A 21,472-nucleotide genomic window follows, 5' to 3' on the forward strand; every position below is an offset into this window, starting at 1 on the left:
CACAGGACAGACTCAATGATAGCAGAGTAGAACTGTTTCAGCAGCTCCTGTGGCAGGTTGAATTTCCTCAGCTGGCGAAGGAAGTACAACCTCTGCTGGGCCTTTTTTGCAATAGAGTCTATGTGAGTGTCCCACTTCAGTTCCTGAGAGATAGTGGTGCCCAGGAATCTGAATGACTCCACTGCAGCCACAGTGCTGTCCATGATGGTGAGTGGGGGGAGTGCAGGTGGGTTCCTCCCGAAGTCCACGATCATCTCCACTGTTTTGAGGGTGTTCAGCTCCAGGTTGTTAAGACCGCACCAGACAGCCAGCTCTTTAACCTCCTGTCTGTAAGCAGACTTGTCTCCGTCCTGGACGAGGCCGATAATGGCGCTTTTCCACTGCAATGTAATATCATCGTACGGCTCGGTACGGTTCACTTTTGGGGGGTTTTCCACTGGGTACAGTATCTGGTACCTGGTACTTTTTTTAGTACCACCTCAGTTGAGGTTCCAAGTGAATCGTACCGTTACCAAAACGTGACGTGTAAACTCTGCTGATCACTGATTGGCCAGAGAGAATCGTCACTACCTGCGTCACTGAACTTGCGACACGAGACATAACAGAACCGCTAGATTTAAATCAGCACAGCCAGCGAAGGAGCGAACGCAACCCGTTTCGAACGAGCGCACCTTTTTTTAACAACCCAAAAATGACTGTTTCGTGGTCTGTTGAGGAAATACAGATGTTCCTCTCGTTGATAGCAGAGGAGCGGATCCAGCGAGAGCTTGATGAGGCGACGTGGAATGAAAAAGTTTTTCAGGAGTCACGGCAGTAGAAGCGCGCAACTATAACGACATGTGAATAATCCCGCCCACTCTAAAGCGGTACTAAACTGCAGTGGAAATGCAAACTGAGCTGAGCCGTGCCGAGTCGTACCACGCAGTGGAAAAGCGCCATAACTAACTAACTAAATATATAAATGCACTTTTGATTTGGTGGAAAACCGCCACATGATCCCATGTTGGCTTCAAAAAATTATATTTAGGTCTTGGCCTTTTGTGCATAAGCTGAGTGAGAATTATGCAATATATTGATCAGAAAATGCTTTGAAAGTACTTGAAGCATTTTTTGCCATGCTGCGTGTCTCACCATAATGAATATAGCAGCATTCCCGGGCCGAGTTACTGTTCCATGGCACATACTAAACTAATCCAAGCTACCATGTGAGATTTAATTTAGACCATAATATATTCATATACCAGGTCTGAGAACCCGTGGCCTTGTTTGAGGCACCTGGTTTTGCTATGGTCACCCTGTGATTAGCACAAATATCGTGTTATATTAACAAGCATATGGGATCACAGAGTGAAGCCACAGCTAGACAGCTGGGATATTGTTTCCCTGGATGGAGCTGCTCTGGTCTTTCCGTGTGACACAAATGCTCGCTGTTGTATTCATGGAATTCACAAAGCTCAGTGCTTGGATCCAAATAACAGCTGTTACTGATACATATGAGAAACCCGTGAACCTCGCTTTGTTTTGTCCAGCCTAATCACTTAAGGCAAACTGGGAAAAAAAAGCTACAAGCAGAGGCAAATAGGAGCGAGATGAGAACATACGTCACAGGCTAACGCTCTTTAAACACGTCCCAGAGGACTGAGATGATGAGGTCATCAATTTTCCACTTTGTTTAAATGCATCAGAGGTTTTGTTTTTTTCCCCCCATGACTTTAAATGGAGTGGTAAGAAACCCATTTGAGACATGCTGAGTGCTACAGTAGTGTGTGTGTGAATCATAGCATTACACAAATTCTGCACATTTCTTCTCTTCTTACATTTGCCGAGTTAATAATGGTGTTAAAATCTTCAGAATTCTGTGGAACGATTTAAATATGGTAATGTGTTAAACAGAGCTAGGAGTATTACACTCTTAACTGCAAACATTATTAAATAGGCAAAATATTTAGCAAATGAACAAAAAAAAAAGAACTTTGTGGACATCATTGTGGACAGAGCTTTCTGTGGATTTCTGCATGCAGATTTTTTGCAGGCCTAGACATTTAGAGCACAGGGTAACAGCAGAATCCACAACACTGCATATGTCTATAGGCTATATTTGGTAACATAATGAGTAAGCTTTATCACATCCATGTAAAGTATTACAGAACCGACAGGAGGAAAATGAGCCTTTATCAGCTTATCTTATAAAGTTAAGAAATGATCAGAAATAGCTTGTCTTAAATAGGCATTACAGCTTGAAGGGATAGTTCACCCATCACATTTCTAACATAATTTACTAACCCTCATGTCAATCCAAATCTGTATGGCTTTCTTGAAAGTCTTGGGGAAAAACCGAATCATTGGATTTGGTTCAGAAAAATTAATGATTTCCATTAATATAATGCACAATTTCTATGGAACACTTGATATATTTTAGTGCATTCATGTCCTTTTTGAAGCTTGCAAGCTTTAGTGCCCCTTTGAAATTGCACAAAAAAAAGCATGAAAAATGGTCTTCAGATACAGGTTTGAAACCATAAGAGGGTGAGAATGATGACAAAACGTTCATTTTTGGGTGAACTATCCCTTTAAATCATCTTTGCTGCATTACTCAAGTGCTCCAGGTCTATGCTTAAGAGAAATGCTGTCATGATGGGGGTCCTGGGCCTGTCAGCTGGGGCTTGCCATAAAATTATAGTTATGAGATACTCCATGTCTCTCTCTCTCTCTCAGGATGTAGACTTAGAGCTGGAGAACTTCTTCATGCCTGCTTGCCACAGTCACACTGAACGTCTGTGTCCCCGGAGGCAGAGCAGAGGACCTTAGCATACTCAGACCAATAGCATACTTAAGGACCTTTAGGGCTGGTCCAGCTGCTCCAAATGGGACTCTTATTTATCCATCTGATATTAACAGAGTGGAACTAAACATAACAAAGCTGTGTGCACTGATAACAGAAAAATATATGGATTCACATTTCAATTACTTCAAATTCAATTACAGTTTGCTGACAAGTTTGTAGAGGTATACTATAAAAGAAGATCCTGAATTGAAAACCATAAGCCTCAGTACTCTTCACAAACACAAGAAGCACAAAGCAAGCCTTTACTGGCACTTTAGAGATATTAAGTACTAATTAAACTTGGAAATTCCAAAAACTGGAACTGTAAAACCTGGGCACAAAAAAGAAAATATTTACTTTTTGTGCCTTATTTTTAATTAAGAAAGACATGAATATTGCACACAGGCAAATTAATCAACTACAGGATAGATGTAGTTCTTGCTTATGAAGCCCTGAAACACTAAAATGCACCATGTAGTTTTCTACATGGGCTAATAAATCTACTTTTTTTTTTTTTTTTTCAGACACATTGTACATGTTTTTTGTCATAAAGCGCCAAAGTTACAATCTACATTTATTCAAATGTTCATACAAACAAGGAAACATACTGCTTACTTTAAATGTGTTAAATTTAAGCTTTGTGGCATAAAAATTAAGCAAAATTACTTCAGTGTCAGTCCATTAAAGGGATAGTTCACCCAAAAATGAAAATTCTGTCATTAGTTACTCCCCCTCATGTCGTTCCAAACCTGTAAGACCTTCGTTCATCTTCAGAACACAAATTAAGGTATCGTTGATGAAATCCGAGAGCTTTCAGAACAGACAGCAAGGGACCTTCCATGTTCAAGGCACAGAAAGGTACCAAGAACATCGACAAAATAGTCCATGTGACATCAGTGGTTCAACTGTAATTTTATGGAGCTATATAATACTTTGTGCGCAAAAAACAAAAATAATAACTTTATTCAACAATTCTTCTCCAAGGAGTTACCATCTACCTCCATTATCGAGAGTAACACGTCGCATGCTACAGTATAAAGTAGGGATGCGCCGATCCGATATTCATATCGGGTATCGGCTCTGATAGTGCCATTTTTCTCGGATCGGGTATCGGTCAGAGAGAGCCGATCCAAAGCCGAGAATTTTATTTTTTTTTTTTCCCCCGATTGTGCGAATTATTCTGTGTTACTTCTGAAGCCATACGATAGCTTAAAAGCAAGTTTTGATGACTTTCTCATTTTTCAAAAAAAAAAAAAAACGTTTAAAATCTAAATAAATAAATAGTAGGTGTGGTCAAATTTTTGAATGGTAGTGTATAAGAAAGGGAACTGACCAACAGTGTTTTGGCCTAAACTTTCCCATTGGGATTGACTGGGCTGAGATTACAGAATATTTTTACAACCATCTAGACATGTGATTTGTTAAAAATGGTTTCAGATTCTCCAGAGACACCAAAACTGAGTGTGGGAGTCTAAAAGCTATGGGAGAGCAAACTTCAGTCTCTAAAAACATGGAGTTCCGCGTGTGAAGCTTTGACATTACTTAAAATAATTAAAAAAAAATAATAAAGAAAAAGCAAGCAAAAGAAAAAGTGACAGTTTTTACAAATCTATAGCTACAAGAAATTTTGCTGTGTTACTGTCCTTTAACATTTTAAAAGTTTTCAAAATTACACACAAAGCCTCCAGCCCACACATACTTTCTCAAGCCCGTTTTGGAAGCAAGAGAAATGAAGAATGAACCCCTCTCCATGCTGCTGATGACATTCTCTAGTTAACAGGTCGACACAAGACCCACTCACCGACACGACTCTGTACATCATTAGCTATGTTTCCATCACCCTGTTTTTATGCGCATTTTGAAGTATAGCATCAGAAACGAGTGATGGAAACGGCAAATTTCGAATAAAAATCCCTCAATTCGCAAAAAAGTTTTTACGCTCGCTTGAGGTGGACTTGAGCAAAAAAGGGTTAATGTGAATAAAAGGAGATGGAAATGCATTTGCCGAGTAAATTCCTCCATGCGCATCAAAAAAAGTCATGTGACTGCGCTATGGGACGGCAAAACCTAACCAGTGGACCGATCGTTCCTCAGCATCTGAAATGTTATGGTCATTTTGAAATGTTTGAGCAAAGTGTCATCAACGTATTTCAGTATAATTGCCTCCCAGAACTGTTACACGACTGCATTCCCAAACAGCACCATCCACCTCCAAAAACATTGACCGCATTTATTTTGTTTCGTCTGCTGGCTCTGAGGCGCAAGTAATTTATTATATAGGCCTATGAAATTATTATATTCAGGGGTTTCTCCTACTTTGATATATAGCCTAGCGCCAGTTCTACCAGGAAGTGACGATTTTGTTCTCTTTGACTAGTTGGTTGGAAACGGTGCTTATTCGCAAATGTTTTATGCGATATTTCAATTTTGTGTATAAGTTAAATTTGCAACTTTGGATGGAAACCCGGCTACTGTCATTATCTTACAACCTCCCACAGCTCACATTCACACTTCTCATCAAACCAGTATCCAACAGAATGAACTACATGAACAAATCTAATATTACGATTAGTGATAGACTGATGTAGCCAGGTCAATAAATTCATCAATATTTGGCCATTTTGAGATTATCAATTGTCTGGTAACAGTGCCTGTTTAATCGATTAACAGAAGCAACACAAATATTACCAAAAACCTAGACAATGTCATTGCCCACTTTCCATTTTCAAATACTTTTATGTGATTTGGCTCTGGTGAGATTTTTGAAATAATAACTGATATTTTAAAAGCTAAAATCTTAACAGTTAGTTAGAAAGTAAAAAATTTATTTCTTTTTAATAAGTTATATTGCACTACATGACAAAAAATTGCAATCACTGCATGGTGGAACTCCAATAATGTGGGACGAGCAACTAATACGAGGCTAAGCAGCCGTGAGGAGAGCTGATTCACCCTCTGCTGGGCCAATACTACTGCAGACATTAACATATTTTTGGTCTGGTGTTAATAATTTTGTCTTGACTGGATGACAGTTTTTTTTATATATATATTTAAAAAAGACATGGCAATAAGCTGTCAGAGGGGAAAACATCTTTTGAGTATTGCCATGTTTGGGTTGTTTATTTAATTGTTTTTATAATTAAATTTATAATACTATAATACTATAGTAGTATATATAATTACAACTTACATTTTTTTAATAAAAAAATAAATATATATAGAAAATATATAGAAAAAAATGTACTAAATATATTAATGTTATATTTCTTAACAAAACAAGTTACTTATTTACATCTTTCAAAAGCACCATATGCTGCTGCGTGGGTTAATTTCAGCAAGGTGGGCAAAGACCTTGTACAGTGTAACATTTCCAAGATTACAATGGCATAGCAAGGTTAAACATCAGAGATGCTGTGGACACATCTAAAAAGCATCCATCAGCTTCTATTAGTGCTGACTCCAGACCTTTATAAACAAGACAAATTATAAAAGATTTTCTTATGACTGAATAGTTGACTAGTACTCCTGACTAGTCATGTGGTTCCCTATACTCTAGTGGAATTACAAAATGGCTTTGCCATCAACACTACAAAATATAATTGTCAACCGTAAAGATCATAAATGTTCATCTAGCAAACAGCAGGTGTTATGAGGTACATCCAACTAAACCTCCTTTTTAGCAGAGTGATGGAATTCATGGCATGCAAATCAGTTTCTTTAAAGCCATCAAGGCATAATTTCTTATATTTTCTATAAATATTAATCCAGCTGGATGATAAAAAAAGAGGAGGGAGAAAACGTACAATCAAGGCAACGGGTAGCAGAAGCTCACATTAAATTTTAATCACAGCAGTTTGAGATGAGAAAGAGCTTGGCCTTTCTTCTCTCCCACTGACGGAGCTGGGTCATTCATCCATGTTGCAAACCACATCCGAGCAAACCCACATGCAAAAATATTATGTTATAAAATATGTTATAAAAACATTAGCGAAGAATTTGAATACTTTTTAAAGTAAACATAAATGTAAAATAAAAAAATAAAAACATTTGACAACATGAAAAATTATGTATCCACAGCCACAATATTGGCTTGGGATTGCATACTTTATCTGCACAGTAAGAATAAATAAATAAATATCTTACATTTACAGTGAAAAACTGGCAGCTGTGGTTGCCAGAAATTCACCGTAAAATAAAAATACTGTGACAATGGTGCCTGTATATTTTATATACAACTTATAACCACATATTTCATGAAGTAATATGTTAATATACCAAGCTGCTTGAATTACCAAAGTCTGTGTTTTACTTTAAAATGTACTCATAACCACCATAGCAATACAGGTGACAATAGAAACCCTCCTGATGAATCAGAGTTGATCATCAGAATCAGAATGAGCTTTATTACCAAGTATGCTTACACACACAAGGAATTTGACTTGGCGCCAAGAGCTTTCAGTGCAGAAGAAAGTACACACATAGTGCAAACATACATTAAGTGGCCTGTCTAAAACATGGCTTGTACAGTATACTATATATACACAGTAGATAGTGCACAAACACCCAACACCATAAGAGTAACACGACATTAAAATAATGCAATAAGCTAAATAGCATAAAATGCAACACAAAACATCACCTTAACAAAATGTAGGGATTTTCATTATATGGTAAATCATAGTTTTTACTTACAAATATATATATATATATAACATATAATGCAATGTTAAACCATTTAAGCTTTTCATTGTACATGGTAAAGTAACTTTTTGATGTAGCATTTACTACATATATTTTACACTGTTTAAATGTGCATTTAATCATTTAAAAAACTATTTAAAAAAATTGAAATAATGAGTTTTGAATATTATATAGGATTAATAATAAAATGTACTACCACTCAATTTAACTTTTTTCTGATCTGGTTTGTCCACTGAACCTTTTATTCCAGTGACATTTTCAATCCTGGGGCCAGTTGCATAAAGACTGTGTCTTAAGAGCTAGTTTGACCAATTAGCAGTTAGCCAAGAGATAATCAGTCTCACTTTTCTGATTAAAATTGGGCCAATCTACATTTTAGTAACTGACTTTAAACAGTTATGACCAGAATAGAAGAAAATAAATTAGATGGCTAACTTTTTAAGACTAGTCTAAGCAATTTATGCAACCGGCGGCTGGTCCTGAGGACTCATTTTGTATGCATCTCTTGTTTCTACCCGATTCAAATCATCAGCTCTTCAGCAGAGAGCTCATGGTGGGTGCAGTAAAGTCATCTTGACACATATCTCAGCTCATAACTTCTAAAGCCAGAAGGGTGTTTATTACACCTTTTCTAGTAAAAGTATGTCAAGAAACACGTTACATCTCACCTCAACAGCAAGCAACTGCTAGAGTGAGAAGCAAATCCCTGAAATCTTTGTGACATCAAACTCGAAATCTGTTCCTTAGTCACTAAAACCTAGTTATTTACAAAACAATGGCATCTGTTATGTGGGTGAGCCTATTATTAATTATTATTTTATTTTTTAATTTTATAGCATCTCCTAAGAATGAGTAAGGCAGTCAAGAGGTTTTTCCACACATCAGGGATTGTTTTGCCATACATGATGCTCATAAGTAAATCATTAGTAATAAGTGTGTATGTGTATTGTGTGTGTATGTATGTACTGCAGTACTTGTATTTATTTGTATAACTTAGATAAAAAATGTAAATATATATTATAATATTAAAAAACTGCATATACATACACACACATATATATATATATATATATATATATATATATATAACACAAATTAATCTGTGTTCTCTGTCTGGTTTCATAATCAAGAATATTCTCATCATACCTCTGCAAAGGATCAATTGTTTTCAAGCCAGGGTTGCTGTAAATGGAAGCATAACAACAACTGTCAACCGTCCACTTCTTTTAAATGTAATTAGATTAGATATAGTCCACTGAATATTTACATTTCTAACCCTGAAAGTGGAGCACGCATATACAAATCTGATTTGATCTTTCCTGACAAGATAAAATCACCTCACACAGAAAAGGACACAGCAGCAACAACGATAAGCAAATAACAGTTCATTTTATATCAAAATGATTTGAATATAGGCAGAAGAGGTCATTTGCCTGACACTTATAGAAGCATATTGAGTTTCCCTTCCTGGAAAGTGGAGAGAGAGAATATGAATTGTTACTTTTGCACTCTGAGGAATGGAAAAAGTCAGTACAGTTCATACTCCTCAAATATTTTGCAAGTAAATGTAGCCTAAATTTCTCATGTAAAACCTAATGATCTGGAATAACTTGAATCACACTCTTCTTTTGCTCTGCATTAGTGAAGTAGCTGATAGAAACGTGGTTATCACATCTGAGTGTTTCACTGACTAGCCATATGTTCCTTTTGACTTTGTGTCATTTCCTGGATCTTTGCCTGTCAGAGTTCTTTGAGCTGTGCTACAGAGCTAAATTCGTTCAATAACATAATTTCACTAATAATTTGTGGAATATATTTTGCCCACAAAAAAAGTTTGAATGTTTCCCACACCCTCTGTATGTAAAACATTGAGAGAAATGGCTTATTCCTGATTACAATGCAAAAAGGAACATGACAACAAGGCCAGTTGGCTTCATCAGTGACAGAGCTATGGAAAGGGCTTGGACAACTTTTGAAGACTGTTCAGGGACCTGTCGGTGAAAATGAGCAATGATGCAAACATTGGCTTAGGGACCTATTATTTATTTCTAGAGAGATGGCAGCATCTGCTTCGGATCACACTAAATGACTTACTATAACAAAATTATAACTATAACTGTTCAAGTTCATCAACTTTTGTCAACAATAAAAATGTTGAAAATTCAGTAATATACAAATATGGAACAGCACTTCTTATCTTTAGTTAACAATTACAAACTTAAGCCCAAGATTTTAACAATTAGAGAAATACACTTACATGGCATTAGCAAACAAATGGTACTATTTTGACTTCACCTTTAGATCATTTAGTTAAAAGTGATTGCAAAAATTTATAAAATTTATTATAATTTACTAAAATTAGGTTTGTCTAAATTCTTTTCATAAAGAAATGGATATAATTTTTAAATTTTAAACATTTAATAAATTACTTTTTGTAAAATATTAGCCTGAAAGGTCTGAACTTGCTTTGTTATTTTTCATTATAATGCAAATATATTAATACACTGTTCAAAGTTTTGAAAATACTTTAATATGATACTTATGTATATTTAAAAAAATAATAATAATACAATTAAAAATAAAAGTCAGAGTTGCATTTCATTTTGAGAACTGAAAACATCTGGTAATTAATGGCTTTCATTCTGCATAATACGTCTAGTAGAAAAATACTATGCAGCTGTTAAAAATTAGGATTTTGAGAAGCTATAAATTTCTCGCTGTACCCCTTGTGTGCTTTTTTTAAAGATTTTGTGAAAAGAAAGCATTTAAGAGGGACGTTGAGATATTCGTGGGAATGATTGTGGGAATTGAATTGCATGCTAGCTTTAGTGGGCCACTCACACAGCAGGTTGACACTAAAATTACATGAAAAACATGTTGACTATTACATTTTCCAGCCTGCCATGTACAATTATAACATTTGTGTGTATACATGATTTGACACTATGTGGGAATAACTAACACAAAAAGTTTGTAGGTGGCAGCAAGGCCCATTTCTGAAAGCAAAGCAGAAAGAGATGGGTGACAAATGAAGGAGAAACAGAGGGTGGTTCTGCAATAAAAATAACATGCCGAGTTTGGTTTGAATCAGGATGCATTCCAGAGTCTCTACAGGAATAATCAGCTCCATATAGGGCTGCATGATATTTAACGCGCATCTTATCAGTAAAGCCGTTTCTGTAATCAGCGGTAAATCTCCATCACCTGCGTGCTTTCACATTGAGCAGCATTAACTACCACGTTCAAAAGCCACGTTCATATTCGCGCGATTTTTTGCGCAGCTCGTCAGTGAACAACGGCTCTGTGTAGTTAATGCTGCTCAATGTGAAAGCCCGCAGGTGATGGAGATTTACCGCTGATTACAGAACCGGCTTTCTGACAAGATGCGCATTAAATATCGCATGTGATTTATCGTGCAGCCCTAGCTCCATACACAACACATTTCGCATTTATCTTGTGTGAGAACATTACAGAATATAATAGTGGTTGCTATATAATAATACAACAATAGAAATGAAAAGTTCTCCTGTGTGTCACTGTCAATATTAAAGTAATCCAAATCCTCTGTTAATTTCATGTAATTCAACAACGGAAGAGTTTTGAGAACTGAAAATGTGCAAGTTGAGGTGTCAATGTCATCACAATCACTGAGTGAAATTCATAAGAAAACATGGAAAATATTTTGAAGATGATCATAAAGTTACTCAACCAAGTGGGTCGGCAGAGATGGTTTACTCCAAGATGCACTCCTGCCTTTTAACCATCTGATGTACACAATGCAAATAAAATCCAAGCACATGGGATAATCTGGAAGCATCATGAGAACAGCAGAAATCTAACATGCTTTCTGCTCTCATTTAGGGTGTAATTTCATAAGCACTAGAAGCACCAAAAACGCAACTGCAAAATTCGTTTAAAAGCATCATTTTTCTTAAACACTTCAACAAGTCAATCTACTAATATGTATAATATACTAACACACTATTGTTCATAAATTTAGGGCTGGTAAGAAATTTTTATGTTTTAGAAGGAAGTTTTATGGTCGCCAAGGCTTTATTTATTTGGTCAAACATTCAGTAACAGAGTGTCACATGATCATTGTAATGTGCTGATTTGGTGCTAAGGATGTAAGGCTACGTTCACACTGTCAATTTTTGGGATTGACAACCGCATTTTCTTTACAGGTGTGAGTCTCGAAATGTCCTGTTCACACAGCAGCTTACAGTTGTGTTCAGAATACTGTCTGTATGAACGTGCAACAGGAGTCAAGCCCGTATTCCTTACCAGTAACCATAGCGACAGTGACCAAAGTAAAATCAAAGATGGCGATGTCCATAAAACTGAAAGTCTTATCACTTTCTGACGCGACAAGAGTCCAATCGAGCCGCGAGTTCATCCGTCAAATCTTTATTAACCGACAGCAGCCTTTAAATTTGGGTGGAGAGTGGAGTTTGGGTCGCATGCAGACAGAGGCGGACAAAGTACACAACTCCATTACTTAAGTAAAAGTACAGAAGTACTTGCTTTTAAAAGTACTTAAGTAAATTTCCTTATTAGCATACTCACCGGACATGTCACCCATTGAGCATGTTTGGGATGCTCTGGATCGGCATATACGACAGTGTGTTCCAGTTCCTGACAATATCCAGCAACTTCGCACAGCCATTGAAGAGGAGTGGACCAACATTCCACAGGCCACAATCAACAACCTGATCAACTCTATGCGAAGGAGATGTGTTGCACTGCGTGAGGCAAATGGTGGTCACACCAGTAGCGAGTGATTTACTCACAATGTAGAGGGTTGATTCACACAGCGCGTGTTTTCCGAGAATGTTGTGAGTCCTGAGAATTTACAGGTGTGAGTTCGGTTACAGAATGCAGTTGTCACACCCGTAAATAACCGTACTGTGTGTAAACGTAACCGTATTAAGAACTCAAGTACAGGACTGACACCGTATTCTGCTGCTATGTGAACGTGTTTTCCGAGAATGTTGTGAGTCCTGAGAATTTACAGGTGTGAGTTCGGTTACAGAATGCAGTTGTCACACCCGTAAATAACCGTACCGTGTGTGAATGTAACCGTATTAAGGACTAAAATACAGGACTGACAACCGTATTCTGTTGCTGTGTGAACGTGGCCCAAGTGTCTTTACTGCCATAAAGTTTGTTTCATCATCTGAAAAGATCTGGAAAAATGTGGCATTACATTACTTGCTCACCAATGGATCCTCTGCAGTGAATGGGTGCCGTCAGAATGGGAGTTCAAACAGTTGATAAAAAAAATAATTTACAAGTAATCTGCATGACTCAATTAATCAATTAAAGTCTTGAGAAAAAAGTGACAAGCTGCATGTTTGTAAAAAAAACAAATCACTCATTAAGGCATTTTAAATTTAAACTATCACTTCTGTCCAAAATACAAGTCCATCATCCATAACTCTTCCTCCAGTCAGTGTTTAAAAAATAAATAAATAAACAAATAAACAAACAAGTCCTCCCCTGTTGTCTGCTCACATCAAAATCCACCAACATATTTGTTTAGAACTGTTTTCGCTTGTAAATGATGCTTGATGTGCATAATACTCTCCTAATTCAGACAACTTTTTCACCAGAGAAAAGCAATATTATGGATAGAGGACTCGTATTTTAGCCGGAAGCAACACTTTGAAGTTAAAAACTTTCTAATGATGGATTTATTACAAACTCACAGCTTTTTACTTCACAAGATGTTAATTGATGAAGTCAAGTCAAGTCACCTTTATTTATATAGCGCTTTTAACAATACAGATTGTGTCAAAGCAACTGAACAGCATTAATTAGGAAAACAGTGTGTCAATAATGCAAAATGACAATAGTAAACACTAATTTTTCAGTTAAAGACAGTTCATCATTGAATTCAGTGATGTCAACATCCAGCTCAGTTCAGTTTAAATAGTATCTTTGCAATCATTTGCAATCAAGTCAACGATATCGCTGGAAATGAAGTGTCCCCAACTAAGCAAGCCAGAGGCGACAGCGGCAAGGAACCAAAACTCCATCGGTGACAGAATGGAGAAAAAACCTTGGGAGAAACCAGGCTCAGTCGGGGGGCCAGTTCTCCTCTGACCAATCGAACCAGCAGTTCAATTCCAGGCTGCAGCAATGTCACATTGTGCAGAGGACTCATCTGGTTCCTGTGGTCTTGTCCCGGTGGTCGTCTGATGAACTTATTGTTTGAACTTTCAATGTGATGGCACCCATTCACTGCAGAGGATCAAATGATGCTAAATTTGGTCCAAATCTGTTTCGAAGATAAAACAAACTCATCTACTTCTTGGATGGCCTGAGGGAGAGTACATTTTCATCGAATTTTCATTTTTGGGTGAACTATTTCATTAATGCAATAGAAAAAAAAAAAAGTTAAACAAAATATGATAAATAAACCATCACAGCTTATAGTTGAAGAGTGAAATGTTTATGAAGTGCCTCAAAATGTGGTTCCTAAAAATAAGACACCTAATACAAGCCATAGACTGAAGCAACTGTTTAAGAGAGTTGCAGGCAGACACCCTCACACATCGGAGCTTGATTACCCTCAGGTCTACCTTGACAACAGGAAAAACAATGCAAGGTGGGAGTGAAGAAGAGGGAGTGAAGTAAAGACTCCCATCACCAAGGGCAGTTGTGCCTTAATTATCTCAATTTGAACCTCTAATGGTAAGATCGCACATTCAGTTGAGGTGGTTAAGAGATGAAAAGCAGGGGTCCTCTCACAGGGAAGCCCTGAGTGCTTCTGGATGGTGTTTGTGAGAACAGGCCTTGGTTGCTAAGATGCAAGAAGCACAATTGAGGGTCTGCACTCATAAGAGACATGTCAGAGTTGGATCTTGAAAGGTAACACAAACTCACCCCTACGGCTGCATTATGGAGAGAAAAAAACCCTTCAAACTCCCCAGTGATTACACATATGGTTTTGAAACTTGTAAAGTCTTCTAGTAACCACGAAACTAAATCTGCAATAAGGCTGGTTGCCTACGACCTCACAATACAATACACACTGATACATAAATATATTAGTGACTGCTTCCTTTTGAAATGAAAACATACTTCCACATCCAGGAACTCATATTTCTGTATTAAAAAGCCTTTATTAGAGGGGTCACATATTTAAAACATGAACGCATGTCAACCCAAACAGGCACTTCTTCAGCACACTAATTTTTTTTTCTAAGTATAAATAAAATATTACTAAAGTTTGTTTTACAAGAAAATACTATTTCAGTCCTTCTACTTTAAAGGGGTCATATGACGTTGCTAAAAAGAACATTATTTTGTGTATTTGGTGTAATGAAATGTGTTTATGCGGTTTAAGGTTCAAAAAACACATTATTTTCCACATACTGTACATTATTGTTTCTCCTCTATGCCCCGCCTTTCTGAAACGCGTCGATTTTTACAAAGCTCATTGGTCTGAAAAGTGAGGTGTGCTCTGATTGGCCAGCTATCCAGTGCATTGTGATTGGCTGAATACCTCAAGAGTGTGTGACGGAAATGTTACGCCCCTTACCATACTGTGATGCCGTGTCCCGGTGCGACGAGACAAAACCAATAAAACCCATTACAAACGAGGCATTTGTTGCATCCAGTGGGGACATAATTACTGATTATAATGACTTATTCTGTATTTTTATGCGTTGCGTATCGCGCTGCGTAAACATAAACCCATGTCTGCATTTGTGATCGGAGAAATGACAAACAACAAGCCCTACTCTACACTGCCCAAAAAACTCGCTTTAAATATATAGGCTACTCTCCCAGGTTCAGGAAACAGTCCTCCATAAAATGCGCTGCATACATCTGAATATTTGGGTTGAACTGTTCTGGAACAGTGTTGTAAATACAACTTAACCACTGATTTCTAGTTGTGTCCTCTTTTGGAAGGCCAAACAAAGTAGTTTCGCTTTCACAACGAAACACACAGTGTCTCCCACGACATGGCGGTGGCAGCAACAATACTACAGCGAGAATCAAAGTTACACCTTCTTTCTTTGCGTATACATTTGGGAGGTGTTATGCAAATCTTCCCACACAGTGACGTAGACATGTGGGGGGCGTTTAAACGAGGCGTTTTAGGAGGGCGTGGACGAGTCTTAACTTTTATAAAGAATATCTCTTTGGGTTTGAGACTGTAGTCTTTGCAACTTTAGGGATATTATCTATGCACGAACAGCTTAACACTCCAAAGAGGAAGAAAAACTTGAAATTGCATCATATGACCCCCTTTAACATTTTACATTCAATTCAATGTGTTGCCATTTCTCTGTAAGTGTGATATTTACTAGCAATTTCTGAGTGAAAATTGTTTCTACTCCAAATTTTTCCACTGCATCCTGATATTTAGTTTTATGTTTTTTTTTTATTATTTGTTTTAGTATTTTTTTTTTCATTAACACACTGATACAATACGAAACAATCGTAAATAAAATGAATAAAATATACACAAATGTTTGGATTTAAAATTATTAGGGCTGTAAATTCGTCATTTAAAAAAATGAATATTTGAATGTAAGGAATTTAAATAAAAAAATTGACTGACTTCTACAGTGACTTTTTGTGATGTCAGTGTCAGTGATATACTTGTTTTTCACACACATTTTAATCATTATTATTTTTATAATTATAATAATTAGTAGTAGTAAAAGTGACCCTAAATAGACTTTAAAAAAGGAAGACGTGTTTAGTAGCATATCTGTTTTTTCTGCAAAATTTCACTGGTATCAGTCTGCAACTGAAACGTGATATAATGTAAAGTGATCACTCAGACAACGTAAATGTGCTGCACAAGTTGAGCAAAAGTTGACAGAGCATCAAAAGATCATCTGTGTGTGAGCATTAGTCCCAAGAGGTGGTGCTTTCTTCAGCGTGCTGCTCTGCAGAGCATGTAGTCAGCCTGGCCTGGGGGAAGGTTAATGTATCCATAGGGGTTGACTCTCAAAGGCAAATTAATAGCAGATCTTTCAAGAAGGACATGGAGGACATCTGTTTTGAATTCCAGTGGGTCTGCATGTTACAGAGTGGGGCCATTGTGCCAGGCAGGACTCTGTCCACCTCCTCTATTTTCCCCCTAGGGGAAGCGTCTATGCTAGCTCCTCTAACTGGGTCCCACCTCTGGCTTTAATGAAGCACACAGGGGAAATGTAGCTGAAGACTGTGAACTGTCGATGATCTGTAAGACAATCCTGCAAAGCACCTTTGTATTCATTCACTTTAGGAAAAAGTATATGCCAGTACCTGTACATATGATTAAAGAAATAAATCCTAAAAGTGTAATAAGATGGCTAACCTGGTACTGAACCCGGAACGGTCCTTTAAATCTCATCTAAACACTAAGAGCGACCTGATTTCACCTTAGCCGTTGCTCCAACCCCAAAACCTCTCATAAAAAGCAGCACCACTCATCACAGCCTGATGAAAGCTAGTCATCTATGAGAGCGCTCCTAAGACATCCTTCATTCCAGGATCTTTATAAAACAACAGTGAACTATTGGAGAGTCCTGCTAGGTCCCATGTAAACAGAGAGAGATCTGATATGCTAAAGACAACAGCATTGTGTGGAAAGAGCATCAAACACAGCAGGCTGTTCCCACACACACCATTCAAAGAGTCTGTGTTTTTAATTAAAACAATTATATCTGAAGACAAAGGATTTTAAAACACATTTACTATAAAATGTTTTATTAGTTGGAGGATTCAAAAGATTGTGAAATTCAACTGAGCAAAGCAGTTAAGTATAATGACAGCAGAGAGTATACATAACACATTCCGAAAGTTATGAAAAATACTGGCACTGATGAGAAATTTACAGTGTATATATTCAATGACTAATTAAAACTTAAATAATTAAAGGTTACCTTACACGTAGAGTTAGTCATTGTGACGATTATTAGATTTTTAGAGATGTAATTCTTTGTAATAAATCTATGAAGTCTTAACGGTTATTTCAGAAATGTTTAATATTTATAAATTTAATCATTAAAAATAATCCAAACTCAAGATTGCACCTTATTTGCACACATACATGCAGTTAAAATCTGTAAAGCAGTTATTAGTTTCCAGTAAAAGGTACCAAGTCACCCATAAACGAACAAAAACGGAAGCATTCACCATCTGATAAATCCATACACAGCCATTTAATAAAATACTTTAAAAGTGTGTGTTCAACTAAATCCAAGGCTTTGTTGAGAAAACAAAAGGGTGAATCATCATCAACTTTTGTCGCTTTCAGAACTGCAAGAACATCTAAGTGCTTTTCAAAAACAGATCTATAGTGCTGACTGATAGACAAACTCTTGCTGAAAGGTTTGAGGTAACAAGGGATTTGCAATTCTTCTAAAGGGCTACTGAAATTCTCAGAACTAAAGCAAAAACTACAGAACTGAAAAATTACTACAGCAACTAGACAGTACAGTAAACTTCACTGACAGACATGTGACCAACAGCACTTTTGCCAATGCACTTTGTAATTAAAATACCTTTCAAAATGTTAACTTTTTGGCCATTGCACATATTATCTATGAATGTTGCTTTTAAGCAACTAACACATTTGAGAATTTCCACTATGCACTAGCTAAACACGGGAAAGGAAAATACAAAACAAGGAGAGGAGTTGGAGCGGAGTGATTACGGAACACTTTGAATAGGTCAGTGGTTCCCAATCCTGGTCCTGGAGAACCCCCAACACTGCACGTTTTGGTGTCTCTCTTATCTGACACACACATTTGAGGTCTTGGAGTCTTCACTAATTAGCTGATGAGTTGAATCAGGTGTGTTTGAATAGGGAGACATCTAAAATGTGCAGTGTTGGGGGTTCTCCAGGAACAGGATTGGGAACCACTGGAATAGGTGATGGTATAAATGTCTGTCGCTCCGATCCAGACTAGCTGTCAATCCCAGCGTTGATTATAGCTAAATTTGATGCTTTGGCTTCTTTTGGAATTTTATCTGGCAGAGGAAAAATGTATATGAACTAAACACACTTTCTCATTATTAACTGCTGCAGTATCTCATGGAATTGTGCACATAACCAAATAGACTAATTGCAGCCACGTAGGCTACCTATGGTCAAATGACCATGTTGACAGTCTTGAGTGAGTGAGTGAGTGATAGATAGATAGATAGATAGATAGATAGATAGATAGATAAGATTTCAAGCAATAAAGCGATGAAAGCATATACGCACTGTACTCACCTGTTTCCACAAAAAGACGTCCATTTCGTTTAACTTCCACGAGACCAGCACATGTATGGTAGACAGTATAATTCCAGTGATGACCGCTGCTCTCATCCGCACCGGCAGAAGTGTGTAAATGACATGGATGAAAAACACAGTCCACCAGATGCCTTCAGACGCGCTGCGCGGCTCCACGAGCAGCACGCCGATCACCTGTACAGCCAGCACCGCCAAAATGAGCACATAGCAAACTATCCACATGTGATCCTGATGGAAGCCGTTCCTGTTGCACACGACCATCAGCGTAAGAATGAGTAAGATTGCCGTGGAGAAAACCACCACGTAAGTGAGCCGATACACTCCTCCAGCGCAGTGGAACCCCAGCATCACCGCGCACACCAGCACCAGAACAGCCATGAGCATCGTCAAGCTGCTCTGGTTAAGTCGGAAGAAGTAGCGCTGGTAAAGCCTCTCTAACTTCTCCGACTGGAACTTCTTAGATTTGAAAATCTGCATCAGGCCGTTGCAGCACGCGCTCATGGAAAAGTTCACTTCTGGCATGGGCTCCTCCTCTGGTTTGGACTTGGTTCTTCTGTCCTCCAAACCCAACTCCACGTACTTTGGTCTCACTTCTCCATCACGGTACCTCGGGGAAGGTCTGTTATTGTTGCGACTCTCCTCCCCGTGTTCTTGCCAGGCAGACTTGGATCTGAAACTAACCCGGCTGACGGTGGTCGTGGCTCGGCCCGGTTGTCGCTCGAAGTCATCGTCCTCTCTCCACCGACTGTTGGACCGTATGAGCGTTTTGCAGGAGGATCTGGCCGAGTATGGACATCCGTTCGCCACGGACTCAGACTCGCCCCAAGCGGATCTGTGCTCCGTCCCTCCCCTCAGTCCAGGAGCGCCAGCGCCGGGTGGGCTCACGCTGTTAGATCTGGACATGATCTCGATTACTACATGCAATATATGACTTCAGGGTGCGAATTATAGGGAGTTAGACGTCCTAATTAACTCTCCGAAGGAGGTCAGAGAAAAAGGTCGTAGGTCTTACAAGTTTTGTTTTTACATACAAACATAATATAGCCTACGTGTTGCAATACTTTCAAATAACAAACATTTCAGTAGTCACGCAAGTTAGTCAGAGTGCGCTAAAGTATACCTTTGCTTGAGGAAACCACAGCAACAGCTGCTTAACAGCCGTTCTATCGAACGATGCATAACTACTGTTATTATTTATCAAGTTACTATAGGTACATGCCACAAATATATAATAAAGACGTTAGCGTTTTGTTGTTGTGAAAGAGAAATGGGTTACGGGAAACGAACCAAAACAGATTAACGTTACTGAGATTTTTTTTTTTCAATATTGATTTAACTGAAATTGAATTATTCTCACACTATATAAATATTAAACTTATCAATCATTTATATGATCCCAAATATATAGTTTTTCCACTAAAGAGGGGATGTTTCAGTCATTACTTTGGGGAACATCGTCTATATTAAAGTCGTTTTGCCAATTTAAGACACAACGTTGCAGTTAGATGGTGATTTAAAACAAAAAAAGTAAACCAAAATTATGTGTGAGAGACATGTGCACCCAATTGAAAACTAGTAAAATTGGTCCATTTTTTATTTATAAAGCAGCATTTTGTATACTGCTTTTATAAAATAGGACCAATGTAAAGTGAGTACAGCTGTTGTAGTCAGCCATTCTGAGAGAGAGAAATACATTTTGCAAGTCAATCCGTTCGTTTTTTACATCATTATAAACACAGAGGACTTTAAATAATTAATTAAATATACAAAGTAGTCGTTTGAGAGACATACTCAGGTGGCTAGAGCATTAGAGGAGGTAAACAGCAGAGGGAGTAATTGTAAGCCCCATTTCAATTCATAGATGCTAATATACAAACCACCTCTGGGTGCAAATCACGCATTAAGGGGATTCCAGAGGAAATCAAATCAAAATGTTGTGAAAGTACTAAAACCACACAACAGTATAATAAAAGCAAGTAGGCCTGTATATAGGTTTCGAACGTTTCAGCACGAATAAAAGTTAGATAAGTTAGTCAGAGCGCGTATTCTCACCTGTCGCCAAACGGAAGCTAACAAACATTAGTCGCGTTCGCCAGATGAGGTAACCATAACAACAGTACGCTGCTCGCGAGCTTTCCATTGCAATTGATTACTTAAGCATTACAAAAACTAAAGCATCACTTTATTATAGAGTTACAGATCACAAATTTGTCACAACAACCTAAGTGTGTAGTTTTAAAAAGTCTCTAAAAGTACTGATATTTGTTAATGGCGCCAAATAGCAATTTGCGTTTACGCGAGACCAACCTCGAAAGATTGTTCTCCTCAAATTAAATTTACCCTTAATAATTTACCAGATTTCTTTCTCAAAAAATGCAAAATTCGTTTAAAAATAGTCAAGTTTTCCCCCCTTAAAGTCACTGTATAATTCGCACACTGCTTAAATCGCTTTATTTAGTCTAAATCAATGAGAACTGACTCTACGTCCATCACGCTTGATCTCTACGTTTTCATGACAGAACAAGCAGTGTCCGCAAAAGTGTGGTTTGGTTTGAGCTAGAAGTGCAGAGCACGACCCCATGGTGCGTAATGTTACGCACTGATGCATTGATCCACGCAAGCTGTACACCTGTGAATATGTGGTCGCAGCCCACTAGATTACATGATCACGATTGCTGTGAAAACCTGAGCTTTCCAAC

The 21,472-nt window shown here is 37.7% G+C and overlaps 1 protein-coding gene across 1 annotated transcript in view; it reads right to left on the bottom strand.

Annotated features, from left to right (window-relative positions):
• The window catches only part of LOC107661140 (adenylate cyclase type 5-like), an 88,869-nt gene extending 68,804 nt beyond the window's left edge, over nucleotides 1–20,065 (bottom strand). Inside the window, exon 1 of the mRNA XM_016450608.1 lies at nucleotides 18,753–20,065. Within this exon, the coding sequence (XP_016306094.1) occupies nucleotides 18,753–19,676 (924 nt within the window). The 5' untranslated portion in view covers nucleotides 19,677–20,065. The remainder of the gene's footprint in view (nucleotides 1–18,752) is intronic.
• Nucleotides 20,066–21,472: the final 1,407 nt, after the last annotated feature.

This window comes from Sinocyclocheilus anshuiensis, unplaced genomic scaffold (assembly GCF_001515605.1).
Source record: "Sinocyclocheilus anshuiensis isolate Anshui unplaced genomic scaffold, SAMN03320099.WGS_v1.1 scaffold2056, whole genome shotgun sequence".
NCBI classification, from domain to species: Eukaryota; Metazoa; Chordata; class Actinopteri; order Cypriniformes; family Cyprinidae; genus Sinocyclocheilus; species Sinocyclocheilus anshuiensis.